Source organism: Tursiops truncatus, chromosome 20 (assembly GCF_011762595.2).
Source record: "Tursiops truncatus isolate mTurTru1 chromosome 20, mTurTru1.mat.Y, whole genome shotgun sequence".
NCBI classification, from domain to species: Eukaryota; Metazoa; Chordata; class Mammalia; order Artiodactyla; family Delphinidae; genus Tursiops; species Tursiops truncatus.
Window position 1 is genome coordinate 37,285,405 of NC_047053.1, and position 16,429 is coordinate 37,301,833.

At 37.9% G+C, this 16,429-nt stretch overlaps 1 protein-coding gene across 7 annotated transcripts in view; it reads right to left on the reverse strand.

Moving 5' to 3' along the window:
- Window positions 1–16,429, reverse strand: part of FBXL20 (F-box and leucine rich repeat protein 20) — a 112,931-nt gene that overhangs the window by 25,861 nt on the left and 70,641 nt on the right. For all 7 annotated transcript variants that reach the window (XR_012328714.1, XM_019924988.3, XM_073798009.1 and 4 more), the window contains exons 3-6: window positions 10,215–10,269; window positions 7,519–7,593; window positions 5,727–5,821; window positions 5,164–5,232 (exon numbers count right to left, since the gene is read on the reverse strand). Coding sequence is in view for 6 of the 7 variants with exons in the window: in XM_019924988.3 (XP_019780547.1) it covers window positions 5,164–5,232; window positions 5,727–5,821; window positions 7,519–7,593; window positions 10,215–10,269 (294 nt within the window). In the remaining variant the exon portion in view is untranslated. The remainder of the gene's footprint in view (window positions 1–5,163; window positions 5,233–5,726; window positions 5,822–7,518; window positions 7,594–10,214; window positions 10,270–16,429) is intronic.

Below are 16,429 nucleotides of genomic sequence, written 5' to 3' on the forward strand. Positions count from 1 at the left end.
CATATGTATCTTAATTTACCATAATCTATTTCAAAACAATAACTTAGGGACTTCCCTGGTGGTCCAGTGGTAAAGAATCTGCCTTCTAATGCAGGGGATACAGGTTCGATCCCTGGTCAGGGAACTAAGATCCCACATGCCACGGGGCAACTAAGCCCACGCGCCACAAGTACTGAGCCCATGAGCCTCAACTAGATAGCCCGTGTGCTGCAAACTAGAGAGCCCATGTGCTCTGGAACCCACACTCCACAACTAGAGAGAGAAAACAACAACCCGCACACCACAACTAGAGAGAAGCCCGCGCACCACAACTAAAGATCCTGCACACCTTAACAAAGATCCCACATGCCACAACTAAGACCCAACACAGCCAAAAAAATAAAATAAATTAAAACAAACAAACAAACCAATAACTTAATGCGCATAAAGCACAAGCATGTTGCTTCAATACATAATGGTTCCCTCCTCTCTCTTTTGTGCTATTATTTTCATATGTTCAAATATATTTCATATATTACCTCTATATATACATTATAGACCTAACAATACAATGTTATAATGATTGCTTTATACAATCTTCTATTTTCTAAAGAAGTTAAGAGAAGATATGAAAAAATCAGAGTCTTAGATTTACCCACATATTTACCGTTTCCGATGCTTTTCATTTACCAATTCCTAGGGATCCGAGTTACTGTCTGGTATTTATTTCCTTTCATCCTGAAGGGCTTCCTTTACTATTTCTTGCCAGGCATATTTACTAGGGACAAATTCTCTCCCTTTTTGTTTATCTGGGAATGTCATTATTTTGCCTACATTTACAGAGGACAGTTTTGCTAGATACAGAATTCTTGTTTTGTTCCTTTCAGCACACTGAGTATGTCACATGGCTCTGGTTTCCATTATTTCTGATTAGGTCACCCATTAACCAAATATTCTTTTTGTATACGTGAATTATTTTCCTTTTGCTGCTTTCAAAAATTTCTGTGTTCAATTTTCAACAGTTTGGCCCTAACATGTCTAGGTATGGATATTTTTATCCTTCTTGGGGTTCACTGAACTTCTTAGATCTGTAGATTAACGTTTTTCATCAAATTTGGGAGGTTTTCTGCCATTAATTTCTCACTTTTTCTTTTCTTCCTGCCTCTTTCTATCTTGTCTGGGATTCATTCACATTCTACTCTTGATGTTGTTCCACGGGTCTCTGAGGCTCTGTCCATTTTTCTTTAATCTTTCTGTTCTTTAGACTGGATGGATAATTGCTACAGATCTCTAAATTTATTTTTTTTAACATTTATTTATTTATTTTTGGCTGCATGGGTCTTCATTGCTGCGCAAGGGCTTTTCTCTAGTTGCGACGAGTGGGGGCTACTCTTCGTTGCAGTATGCAGGCTTCTCATTGCGGTGGCCTTTCTTGTTGCGGAGCACAGGCTCTAGGCGCGTGGGCTTCAGTAGTTGTGGCACATGGGCTCAGTAGTTGTGGCTCATGGGCTTAGCTGCTCCGTGGCATGTGGGCTCTTCCCAGACCAGGGATTGAACCCGTGTCCCCTGCATTGGCAGGAGGATTCTTAACCACTGCGCCACCAGGGAAGCCCTACAGATCTCTAAATTTATTGATTGATTACCTGTTTTTCTGGGGTTTTTTTCCCCCTAGCTTTACTGACATGTAATTGACATATAACATTATGTAAGTTTAAGGTATACAATGTGATGATTTGATACACATATATGTTGTGGAATGTTTACCACAAGAAGGTTAGTTAACACACTGTTTACCTCACATAAATACCATTTTGTTGTTGCTACAGTGAAAACATTTAAAATCTACTCTCAAGTATACAATACAGTACTGTTAACTATAGCCATCATGCTATGTATGTTTTAGATACTGTATTTCCAATTCCAGAGTTTCCATTTGGCTCATATTTTACAATTTCTTTTAATTGATATTCTCTATTTAACAAGTTATTATTATCATACTTTGCTTTTGAAAATTGGGTATATAATTAACATGTAACATTATATTAGTTTTAGGTGTACAACAAAATGATTCAATATACACATATATTGCAAAATGATTACCACAATAAGTCCATCCATTACTACGCACGGCTCCAATTTTTTTTTCTCGTGATGAAAACTTAAATTTCTTTCTTTCTTTCTGGCTGCGTTGGTTCTTCGTTGCTGCGCACGGGCTTCTCATTGCAGTGGTTTCTCTTGTGGAGCACAGGCTCTAGGCGCACAGGCTTCGTAGTTGTGGCACTCAGGCTCAGCAGTTGTGGCACTCAGGCTCAGTAGTTGTGGCACTCAGGCTCAGCAGTTGTGGCTCTCAGGGTCTAGGGCTCAGGCTCAGTAGTTGTGGAACACAGGCTTAGTTGCTCTGCGGCATGTGGGATCTTCCCGAAGCAGGGCTCGAACCTGTGTCCCCTGCATTGGCAGGCGGATTCTTAACCACTGCGCCACCAGGGAAGTCCATGAAAACTTTTAAGACCTACTTTCAATTTTTAGAAATCTGATTTCAGTGTATGTAACGTGCACATATTTTTATTAAGTTTATCCTTAAGTATTTTATGTTCTTGGATGTTACCACGAATGTTGCTATATTTAAAATTTCATTTTCCATTTGTTCGTTGATGGTTTACGGATACAGAATTAATTTTTGCATATTGGCCATGTTTCCCGTGAACTTGCTAGAACCCTATCATGCCATTTAAAAATTATTTTCTAATCTGTATGACCCCCACTTTTTCTTCCCTTATTGTACTAGGTGGACTTCCAGTACAATGTTGAATAGATGTAGTAGACCTAATATCCATGCTTTGACCTTAGGGGGAAATGTTCAGTATTTTATGACTAAATACAATGTTAAAATTAGGTTTTTCATATATACAAGTTATCAGGTTGAGGAAGTTACCTTCTCCTAGTTTGTTTAGAGATTTTATCCTTAATGGGTGTTTAATTTTGTAAAATGCTTTTTCTGGATCTATTGAGATGATCATGTGATTTTTCTTCTTTGATCTGTTATTAAGTTGGAACTTAATAACACTGACTGATTTTGCATGTTAAAACAACCTTACATTTCTGAGATAAATCCAAATTGATTATGATTTATTACCCTTTTCATATATTGCTGGGTTCAATTTGATAATATTTTGTTACGGATTTTTACAAGTGCATGTGGGATATTGGCCAGTAGTTTCCTTTTCCTGTAATTTTTATTTTATTTTTGATATCATGGTAATGATGATCTCATATACTGAATTAGAAAGTTTTCCCTCCTCCTCTATTTTTTTGAAAGATTATTCCTTTCTAAAATATTCGATAGAATTCAGTACTGTGCAAGCCTATAGGTTTTTGTTTTTATTTTTTGGTGGTAAGGTTTTTAATCACCAATCCAGTTTATAAAGATATAAGGCTATTCAGATTTTCTATTTCTTTACAGTTTTGGTAATTTGTGTCTTTCAAGGAAATTATCTATTTCATCTAAGCTGTCAAATTTATTGGCATAAAATTGCTCACAACATCCTCTAATTAACTTTTGAATCTGTGTAGAAACTTTAGTGATATTTCTTTTTACAGTCTTGGTACTGGTGATTTGTGTCTTTTTTTTTTTTTTTTTTGCAGTACGCGGGCCTCTCACTGTTGTGGCCTCTCCCGCTGAGAAGCACAGGCTCCGGACGCGCAGGCTCAGCGGCCACGGCTCACGGGCCCAGCCGCTCCACGGCATGTGGGATCTTCCCGGACCAGGGCGCGAACCCGTGTCCCCTGCATCGGCAGGCAGACTCTCAACCACTGCGCCACCAGGGAAGCCCCTGTGTCTTCTTTCTTGACTAATTTCGACAGAGGTCGATCAAGCTTATTGATTTTATTTCAAAGAAACAGCTTCTGGTTTCATGGATTTTTCTCTACTCTATGCCCATTTTTTATTTCATTGATTTCCACCATTATCTTTTTTATTTCCTTCCTTTTACTTATGTAGATTTATTTTTCTTTCTCTAGTTTTCAAAGGTGGAAGATTTGATTTTAAACCTTTCTTTTAAGATAAGCATCTACAGGATTTCACTGATGGTACAGTGGTTAAGAATCCACCTGCCAATGCAGGGGACATGGGTTCGAGCCCTGGTCCGGGAAGATCCCATATGATGCACAGCAACTAAGCCCGTGTGCCACAACTGAGCCGGCGCTCTACAGCCCGCGAGCCACAACTGCTGAGCGCACGTGCCACAACTACTGAAGCCTGTGCGCCTAGAGCCGTGCTCCGCAACAAGAGAAGCCACCACAATGAGAAGCGTGCACACCGCAACGAAGAGTAGTCCCCGCTCACCGCAACTAGAGAAAGCCCGCGTGCAGCAACAAAACCCAACGCACCCAAAAATAAATAAAATAAAATAATTAAAAAACAAAAAAGTTAACCAGTTGTAACCTCAAAGAAAGCAATAAAATAAACAATGTGTACTCTGTGCTTGGACTGTCTTCTACTTTCCCTCATTCAAGCAATTCTAAAGAGCCCATCTCTTTCATGAGGCCTTTTTGAAAAACAGGAGGATCCACTGACTAATCCTGGCCACTCCCTGTGTAAACATCTTCTTCACCTTCCAATAGGCAACAATTTCCCTACATAATATTTAAATGTTATTTGATACATGTTATTACCAATAGAGCCTTAGGCTGAATGTTTTTTATGTCTACCTTCTTATGCCTATTGGGTCTGTGACAGTAAACTCTGAAGGATGGAGGATTATGCTTTCTTTCTTTTATATTGTGACTGACACAAGACACTGTACTTTTAAAGAGTCATTTAATAAACACTCTCTATATTGATTACTCTAAGCTATGTTTAAGATTTTACATCTTTTTATAGCATCACCTGTTTATGTGTCTTTTGAATGATAGCTACTCGTGTCTTTTTGAAATGTAAGTAGTCCTATATTAGTATTTCCTACTGCACATTCACTGACTACAATTTTAAGTTTTCTTTTAAAAATCAAAACAGAATTTGAACCAAATTCTAAGATAAGTATCTTATTCTATTTCTAAATTTAAACATCTTTCCTCTATAAAACCAAAATGAAATTTGCTAAATATATTTAGTAGTCTGCATTAAAAGCTAGTATAGGCAGGACACAAGAGGCTATGACTTACCCTTCTAAAACATAAAATACTTACGCATCTGTAGTCTTTGTACACCCATTGAGATTCAGTACTTCAATGTTCCTACAGTTTTGTGCAAAGGTCCTTTACAGGAAAGAAAGTGAAGGGTTTGAGGTGAAACGGGCACAATTCTCGGCATTAAAAAAATAACAGAAGATACCAATAGTGGTAATAATGGATATTACTGGTACAAAATGGTACAAAAAGTTGTTCACAATTACGAATAAATTACTTTTCAACCATAAACTTTTAAACATCAATCTTTTTGTCAACCAAAGTTAAAATTATCCTAACTTCGAGTAAGCAAACTTAAAAAAATTTACTCAAAGCTCCAAACGAACCATTTATAATATGGGGAATCTGGCTTTTTGGGGGGAGCACTTGTTCTTGTTTTATTCTCAAAACCACACATTCCACTACTGGATATTTGTGTTATAAGCAGTGAACGTGTATTTGGGTTCAGAATAGCTTAGGAATATGAAAACTATTCCAGCCTTTTCTGGGTGAGACAGTGCTGTGTTTGGTGCTGTTCTTCACTTCAGTCAAGAAGATGAGTTAATCGATAGCTATGTTTTTACCTTAATGCATTGTCTCCTACTCCGAGACACCCACGAAGACTTAGCTTTCGTAAAAAGCCCCCACACCTTTTTGAAATATTCTCCACTACCCGGCCCTGTAAAAAAAGAAGACAGGTATACAAAGGTAAGCCACCACATCGTTTCTGAAAAGACCACATCCTCATTTTTAAGAGACTTCTACTCGTTTTAAAGACCTAATTAAATCAATATGAAAATTTCAACTTACTGGGAGAAAGCTTTCCTGATTAACCCATCTACTTGAAACATACCTAAACCCTATATTGTTATTTACTTTGTTCCTCTTGTAAGATACCCTGCATCTGAGGAAATGGTGCTCTGTAGTTCTCTTATGCCACTTCATCAATGTAGATTCCCCTCCTGCAGCCACAGGACATTAACTCTCTCTATTATTTCTGTGTATTTACTATAGTGCTCTAAATACAGCAGAGACTCAATGAACACTTCACAAAAGCTTGCTGAATGGTTTTGTAGGCCAGGCTGCTTTAAATATTTACATCCATGAAGATCAGAGAATTGTGAAAAACAGAAAAATCCAGCACGTCGGTGGGTATCATTTTAAAAGTACTTTATGGGACTTCCCTGGCAGTCCAATGGTTAAGACTTCGCTTTCCAATGCAAGGGGTGTGGGTTTGATCCCTGGTTGGGGAGCTAAGATCCCATATGCCTCGTGGCCAAAAAACCAAAACATAAAACAGAAGCAATATGGTAACAAATTCAATAAAGACTTTAAAAATGGTCCACATCAAAAAAAAAGTCTTTAAAAAACATATTAAAAAATAAAAGTACTGGGCTTCCCTGGTGGCGCAGTGGTTGAGAGGCCGCCTGCTGATGCAGGGGACACGGGTTCGCGCCCCGGTCCGGGAAGATCCCACATGCCGCGGAGCGGCTGGGCCCGTGAGCCGTGGCCGCTGAGCCTGCGCGTCCGGAGCCTGTGCTCCGCAACGGGAGAAGCCACAACAGTGAGAGGCCCGCGTACCGCAAAAAAAAAATAATAATAAAATAAAATAAAAGTACTTTATGAAGATAATATAAAGTTCATGTGAGGTTTTTTTAACTTCTTACATGGATTCTCAAGACCACTAAGTTCCACTAGAACTCAAAAAAAAAACAAACCCAACAGAAAAAATAGCTACATCTAAATCTAATTTAATCCTTATAACACAGTGAGGAAGCTATTACTTCCACTCTCCAGATGAGAAAACCAAGGACTACAGAGCTTAAATTCAGGTTAAAATAATTTAAGCTTAAGCCATTCTTCTCCATTTTAGAGAAAATAGGCAATACTAAGAGATAAAATATGGGGGAGAAGTGAGAAGGGAAAAAATCTCTCCCCAATAAAAGTAATCCAATTCATTCTCTACAAAAACTATCTATAGGCTCCCCCAGAACCCAGAATGCTCATCAAGAAGAATTTATGCAGATATCATGCTCCAGTAAATTAACTCCACTTATTTTTAAATAAACAAATAATGAAAAGACTTCCTTAAAAAGAGCAAACAAAGGTTCACATTTCCACCACAAAAATAAAAACAAAAATGAGTCCTATTAAAACTAAATAACTCAGTATTATTTCAGTAAAATAATTCTGCTCATTCTCAAAAACTGAACCAGTTCTTGGGAAAATTGCAAGCTCCCATGAAGTTCAGATGCGCTGAAATGAACAGTCTCTCTCTCCTGGGAAAGGAGATTTATGTGGTTGGGGCTAATCTGTCCTATATGCTGCAATTACATTCTAACGAGAGAGATGGGGCCACACACCACGCAGTCATACCTCGATATCCCTCTGGAAATCAAACAGGTCAATTCGCTGCCAGTTACTGCCATCCAGAGCCAGAACATTCCAGGCCTATTTTGAAGAAGAAGAGACAGAATGAACAGAAGCTGAAATGAAGGGGAAAAGCTAGCAAAATTCAAGTTCACAATTCAACCTACTAATGATTGAAATTGACCAAAAAATTTCTTAGCACCTCCACCATTAACTCCCCAAAAGTCAGTCTTATTTCTGATTCATACTTTATTCTCCAAGTAGATTATCTCATAAATGAGTGGGTACAGAAATTAGTAGCTACGAAAGATCTTACATTAGCGGGCTGGGGAAAGAACAGGTTGTGATAAGTATCACAGCCGGAAACTGTTTTCTAACTTGAGTTTCCAATCTCAAAATGAGATAATCCAGCTAATGAAAAGCAAGTCTGTTACTCTATCCCTCAACTAGGAACGAGGTGAGTGTGAAACCAAAGAAAGAAGATGGCACTCTGAATGTAGTGTGTTCAATACATATGCCATGTTCAATAAAAATATGCTATTCATAGCATCACTTGTTTGGACCCAAAACTGTGATATGGTGACCTGGGATTTACAAAAGACACTATCATTTCTCAGTATACATGACAGAGACTTAATGCTTTCCTCATTACCAATTTGCTCACTCAGGCATGTTTTTCAATTGGTCATCTTTTCCTTCAACTTGATTCAGTGGTAATTTTAAACACTGAAAGTTTTAAGACTTCTCATACATTTCTTTAATTACCTAAAGGGAGGCAAGAAAGCTTCCAAGATTTTCAGCCTTTCAGGATAAGGTGAAAAATGACTCCACTAAGAGTTAACCTTTTGCGGATCGTTCTGTATTTTAATCAGAAAGCCTTTAAACGTTTTCCCTACTAAATTTAAAGTGTAAACAAAAGTCTTAACACTGTTAAGTTATAAACTTAGAATATTATCTCTTACTACAACAATTCAAAACACAGATTCGATACTGAAATTCTAAAACGGAAATTAAAGATACCCTTATAAGCCCCAGGTAACTATCACACAATCAGTAAGAAAGATGTCAGGGGTATGAGGGTTAACAAAGTTATTATTATAGAAATCCTTAAGGTTTTCTCAGGATTTCGATGTTACTTTTCTTTTTGTGGCTTCATATTTTTCCAACAGTTTCTTAAATGGCTCCATGGGAGACAAGAGATAAAACCTTTAAAGATCATATGTTTACTAGATTCTTAGGCTAACTCTATCTCTGATTTGATACTTCTCATTTCCTTATACTATTTTCTTCAGCAAGCAGGACACATGCTAAAGTGAGACTAAAATTAGGAATGACAGGTTCCTCTCTAGAGTTTTTGTTGTTTTTTTTTTTTTAAAGCAAATTAACTAAATACTTCAAGTACAGAGAATAACAGGCTAACTACCGATGTTCCAATTGTACAGATGTAATGAAAATTGGCATTCTGCTTCCTTTTAAGTTAAAACACATTAAGAAGGAAGAGGAACCTGAACATGAAAACAACAATTAAAACTCACTCAAATCAACATTCTTGAGATGAGACTCTGCAACCAAACAGGTTAAGACACTGGTCTGGGAATTTTGTTTCTCAATGATGACCTCAGCTTCATATGGAGACAAAAAAGAAACCCCACTCATTTGTACCAGCCATGACTAAGGCAACCACTCAGGTACCAGGAACAGAACTGTCATGAATAGAAATCATCAAAATATGCCTGATTGTTTCTTAAATAGCTGAGATACAGATTTAGTATGGCTTTTAGGATGTAGAAATTACATTAAAGTTAGCAAGATGAGGTGGATTTTCTATGGCAAGTTTTGTGGGGGTTTTTTTTGAAGGAAATTGGTGATGGAAATTTGAAGGAAAACCTGGGTCCACTTAACAGAGGTAAACACAATACTCTGATGCTGAGTATTGTGACATAACCATATTACATACTCAGCACCTAGGACTATACCTGGTACATAGTAGGTTCTCAATAAGTATTTGTTAAACATCAAAAAGCCATTGTCCAGTTTATAAAAAGATGATAACTGTACGTACTCATTCATTTTATTAATTATTATATATCTGTATTACAAAAGAGACTATGAATGATTCATAAAGCAATTTTCCCACAACAGAGATTCTATTCTTAATATTAGGGGCAGCAATAAGATTATGTCTCACTATTTTGTCATAGTAATGTCAATTGACAAAAATGGATAAGTAAGAGTAATGCAGAAACTGACTTTGAGAATGGAATTTGGTTTGCTCTACAATTTCTTAAAAATTAAATTCTAGCTATAACCTTTTGAGAAAAAAAATATAGGGAGATATCAAGAGCCTTCCATGTATGTACATAAAATGAATAAGGGAAACATAATGAAATACTATATTATTACAGTTCTGAGTAAAGCCTATTCTTTTAATTTGCATGTTTAGTGCTTTTTCCTTGAAAATGTTTCTTCTGTTTGTATTACACAAATAGTCAAGAATTTCAAAAAATTAAAGTTAGAGATAGTACATATAGTAGAATTCCACTGTAGAATTAACATGGGTTTGGGTATCCCATGGGTGAAACCACAACCTTGGAAACATAACATACAACTACCATCTGAAGTAAATAGTCGGTCTACTACAGAAGCTGATTATCATTAATGTCAGGAAGGGATGCTCTTGTAATCATGTCAGCCATTCTTACCCTGGAGACCTGAGCACAGCGACACAAGGTTACAACATCCAGAAAAGAAAATATCCTAAAAAGAGACAGAGGAAAACTTTATTATATGATGAATTACTTTCTCTTGATTTTTGCTTATAAATAATTGGCGATGTTAACACATGCACAAAAGGGCAGATGTTCTTTAAACAATAACACTAAAAGCTGGGGCAATTTACAATACTGCCCATAAAAATGTAGGGGGAAAAGGTAATCTTTTACTTGATAATGTACGTGTAAGTACCATAACGAGTTCATTTATTCACATCAAGGGATGATAAAATATTTCTGATACTTTTTAAAGTAAAAAACCAATTTCCACATTCTGGTTATCAAAAGAAACAGGCTAGGGGATGGTTATGTTTATAAAGAATTTTACAGCTATGAAGGAAAAAAGATAAAATATTGGTAAAACCTAAAACTGAGCAACTATAAAATGTTAAATCTCTATATATTTAATTCCAATTTGGGAAATTATAAAACTCAGTTAACACATCAATGTCAGGACACACCACCTAAAATTCTTCTCAGTCTTAGAGAGGCTAAATATTTATTTTGTAGCGTTATTATTTGAAATAATTAATTTGCCTAAAGGACGATAACTCTCTATACCATAAGCCACCTGTAAAAACAGGTCAGAGCATCCTGGGAATAAAGTGAATGGGTTACTTGTGCCTACAGTTCTCCTTACTCGTGAACGCCCTTAAAGATCATTTTGATCTGTATAACAAGTAAAGCTCTTGTGCCCGTGGCAAAAGGTACAACATAGCGTGTACTTTAAAGACGATATTCCTTGAGATAGCTGGAGTGTTACAAAATGGAGGTCAGGAAGCATTAATCTGGAGACGAATGAAAGCTACACTTTCTTTTCCATTATTACTCTGAGTTAGCTTAATAGAGCAAAATTTTGTTGTTTAGTGATTAGAGGCTGTCAATCACATTTTAGAACTTGGAATAAACTGAGTTAATAATTACATCAGACAAAGTTATATGCATTTTGTAAATAAAGTTTTTTACTCTTTAAAATTTGGGTAATATACATAACATTAAACTTACCATTTAACCACTTTTAAGGGTATAGTTCAGGAGCATTTAAGTACATTCACACTGTTGTGCCACCACCACCACCATCCATCTCTAGAACTTTCTCATCTTCCCAAACTGAAACTCTGGACACAGTAAACAATGACTCCCCGTTTCCCTCTCCCCCAGCCGCTGGCAACCACCACTCTACTTTCATTCTTTACGAATTTGGCTACTCTAGGTACTTCATATGAGCGGAATCACGGTATTTGCCCTTTTGTGACGGGCTTATTTCATTTAGCACCAATGTCTTCAAGGTCCATCCATGTTGTAGCATGCAGTATCAGAATTTCCTTCCTTTTTAAAGCTGTATACCACATTTTCTACATCTGTCCATAGACGGAAACGTTGAAACTTTCTTGTTCCCCTGAGGCGGACTTGCTACCACCCTGATGGCTCTCTTTAATAAAATAAATTTCAAATGGCGGAGGAGGAACCAAGTTGGTGGAGTAGAAGGACGTGCTCTCACTCCCTCTTGCAAGAACACCAGAATCACAACTAGCTGCTGGACAATCATCAACAGGAAGACACTGGAACTCACCAAAAAAGATACCCCATATGCGAAGACAAAGGAGAAGCTACAATGAGACGGTAGGAGGGGTGCAATCACAGTAAAATCAAATCCCATAACTGCTGGGTGGGTGACTCACAGACTGGAGAACACTTATACCACAGAAATCCACCCACTGGACTGAAGGTTCTGAGCCCCACGTCAGGCTTCCCAACCTCGGGGTCCGGCAACGGGAGGAGGAATTCCTAGAGAATCAGACTTTGAAGGCTAGTGGGAATTGATTGCAGGACTTCGACAGGACTGGGAGAAACAGAGACTCCACTCTTGGAGGGCACATACAAAGTAGTGTGCGCACTGGGACCTAGGGGAAGGAGCAGTGACCCCAGGGGAGACTGAACCTGACCTACCTGCTAGTGTTGGAGGGTCTCCTGCAGAGGCAAGGGGGTGGCTGTGGCTCACCGCGGGGACAAGGACACTGGCAGCAGAAGTTCTGGTAAGTACTCCTTGGCGTGAGCCCTCCCGGAGTCCGCCATTAGCCCCATCAAACAGCCCAGGTAGGCTCCAGTGTTGGGTTGCCTCAGGCCAAACAAGCAACAGGGAGGGAACCCAGCCCCACCCATCAACAGTCAAGTGGATTAAAGCTTTACTGAGCTCTGCCCACCAGAGCAACAGTCAGCTCTACCCACCACCAGTCCCTCCCATCAGGGAACCTGCACAAGCCTCTTAGATAGCCTCATCCACCAGAGGGCAGACAGCAGAAGCAAGAAGACTACAATCCTGCAGCCTGTGGAACAAAAACCACATTCACAGAAAGAAAGACAAGATGAAAAGGCAGGGAGCTATGTACCAGATGAAGGAACAAGATAAAACCCCAGAAAAACAACTAAATGAAGTGGAGATAGGCAAACCTTCCAGAAAAAGAATTCAGAAAAATGACAGTGAAGATGATCCAGGACCTCGGAAAAAGAATGGAGGCAAAGATCAAGAAGATGCAAGAAATGTTTAACAAAGACCTAGAAGAAGTAAAGAACAAACAAACAGAGATGAACAATACAATAACTGATATGAAAACTACACTAGAAGGAATCAATAGCAGAATAACTGAGGCAGAAGAACAGATAAGTGACCTGGAAGACAGAATGGTGGAATTCACTGCTGCGGAACAGAATAAAGAAAAAAGCATTAAAAGAAATGAAGACAGCCTAAGAGACCTCTGGGACAACATTAAACGTCAACAACATTTACATTATAGGGGTCCCAGAAGGAGAAGAGAGAGAGAAAGGACCCGAGAAAATATTTGAAGAGATTATAGTCAAAAACTTCCCTAACATGGGAAAGGAAATAGCCACCCAAGTCCAGGAAGCGCAGCGAGTCCCATATAGGATAAACCCAAGGAGAAACACGCCAAGACACGTAGTAATCAAATTGGCAAAAATTAAAGACAAAGAAAAATTACTGAAAGCAGCGAGGGAAAAATGACAACATACAAGGGAACTCCCATAAGGTTAACAGCTGATTTCTCAGCAGAAACTCTACAAGCCAGAAGGGAGTGGCAAGATATACTTAAACTGATGAAAGGGAAGAACCTACAACCAAGATTACTCTACCCAGCAAGGATCTCATTCAGGTTCGATGGAGAAATCAAAAGCTTTACAGACAAGCAAAAGCTAAGAGAATTCAGCACCACCAAACCAGCTCTACAACAAATTTGCTAAAGGAACTTCTCTAAGCGGGAAACACAAGAGAAGAAAAGGACCTACAAAAACAAACCCAAAACAATTAAGAAAATGGTCATAGGAACATACATATCGATAATTACCTTAAACGTGAATGGATTAAATGCTCCAACCGAAAGACACAGGCTTGCTGAATGGATACAAAAACAAGACCCATATATATGCTGTCTACAAGAGACCCACTTCAGACCTAGGGACACATACAGAAAAAGTGAGGGGATGGAAAAAGATATTCCATGCAAATGGAAATCAAAAGAAAGCTGGAGTAGCTATATTCATATCAAATAAAATAGACTTTAAAATAAAGAATGTTACAAGAGACAAGGAAGGACACTACCTAATGATCAAGGGATCAATCCAAGAAGAAGATATAACAATTATAAAAATATATGCACCCAACATAGGAGCACCTCAATACATAAGGCAACTGCTAACAGCTATAAAAGAGGAAATCGAAAGTAACACAATAATAGTGGGGGACTTTAACACCTCACTTACACCAATGGACAGATCATCCAAAATGAAAATACATAAGGAAACACAAGCTTTAAATGACACAATAGATCAGATAGATTTAACTGATATTTATAGGACATTCCATCCAAAAACAGCAGATTACACTTTCTTCTCAAGTGCGCACGGAACATTCTCCAGGATAGATCACATCTTGGGTCACAAATCAAGCCTCAGTAAATTTAAGAAAACTGAAATCATATCAAGCATCTTTTCTGACCACAATGCTATGAGATTAGAAATGAATTACAGGGAAAAAAATGTAAACAACACAAACACATGGAGGCTAAACAATACATTACTAAATAACCAAGAAATCACTGAAGAAATCAAAGAGGAAATCAAAAAATACCTAGAGACAAATGACAACGAAAACACGACGATCCAAAACCTATGAGATGCAGCAAAAGCAGTTCTAAGAGGGAAGTTTATAGCTATACAAGCCTACCTCAAGAAACAAGAAAAATCTCAAACACACAATCTAACCTTACACCTAAAGGAACTAGAGAAAGAAGAACAAACAGGACCCAAAGTTAGCAGAAGGAAAGAAATCAAAGATCAGAGCAGAAATAAATGAAATACAAACAAAGGAAACAATAGCAAAGATCAATAAAACTAAAAGCTGGTTCTTTGAGAAGATAAACAAAATTGATAAACCATTAGCCAGACTCATCAAGAGGGAGAGGACTCAAATCAATAAAATTAGAAATGAAAAAGGAGAAGTTATAACAGACACTGAAGAAATACAAAGCATCCTAAGAGACTACTACAAGCAACTCTATGCCAATAAAATGGACAACCTGGAAGAAATGGACAAATTCTTAGAAAGGTATATATAACCTTCCAAGACTGAACCAGGAAGAAATAGAAAATATGAACAGACCAATCACAAGTAATGAAATTGAAACTGTGATTAAAAATCTTCTAACAAGCAGAAAGTCCAGGACGAGATGGCTTCACAGGTGAATTTTATCAAACATTTAGAGAAGAGCTAACACCCATCCTTCTCAAACTCTTCCAAAAAATTGCAGAGGAAGGGGCTTCCCTGGTGGCACAGTGGTTGAGAGTCCGCCTGCCGATGTAGGGGACACAGGTTCGTGCCCCGGTCCGGGAAGATCCCACATGTCGCAAAGCAGCTGGGCCCGTGAGCCATGGCTGCTGAGCCTACGCGTCCGGAGCCTGTGCTCCGCAACGGGAGAGGCCACAACAGTGAGAGGCCCGTGTACCGCAAAAAAAAAAAAAAAAAAAAAAAAAGTTGCAGAGGAAGGAACACTCCCAAACTCATTCTCTGAGGCCATCATCACCCTGATACCAAAACGAGACAAAGGTACTACAAAAAAAGAAAATTACAGACCAATATCACTGATCAATATAGATACAAAAATCCTCAAAATACTAGCAAACAGAATCCAGCAACACATTAAAAGGATCATACACCATGACCAAGTGGGATTTATCCCAGGAATGCAAGGATTCTTCAATATATGCAAATCAATCAATGTGATACACCATATTAACAAACTGAAGAATAAAAACCATATGATCATCTCAATAGATGCAGAAAAAGCTTTTGACAAAATTCAACACCCATTTATGATAAAAACTCTCCAGAAAGTGGCCATAGAGGGAACCTACCTCAACATAATAAAGGCCATATATGACAAACCCACAGCAAACATCATTCTCAATGGTGAAAAACTGAAAGCATTTCCTCTAAGATCAGGAACAAGACAAGGATGTCCACTCTCACCACTATTATTCAACATAGTTTTGGAAGTCCTAGCCACGGAAACCAGAGAAAAAAAGAAATAAAAGGAATACAAATTGGAAAAGAAGAAGTAAAACTGTCACTGTTTGCAGATGACATGATACTATACACAGAGAATCCTAAAGATGCCACCAGAAAACTAATAGAGGTAATCAATGAATTTGGTAAAGTTGCAGGATACAAAATTAATGCACAGAAATCTCTTGCATTCCTATACACTAATCATGAAAAATCTGAAAGAGAAATTAAACACTCCCATTTACCACTGCAACAAAAAGAATAAAATACCTAGAAATAAACCTACCTATGGAGACAAAAGACCTGTATGCAGAAGACTATAAGACACTGATGAAAGAAATTGAAGATGATACCAACAGATGGAGAGATATACCATGTTCTTGTATTGAAAGAATCAATATTGTGAAAATGACTATACTACCCAAAGCAATCTACAGATTCAATGCAATCCCTGTCAAATTACCAATGGCATTTTTTACAGACCTAGAACAAAAAATCTTAAAATTTGTATGGAGATACAAAAGACCCCGAATAGCCAAAGCAGTCTTGAGGGAAAAAAAACGGAGCT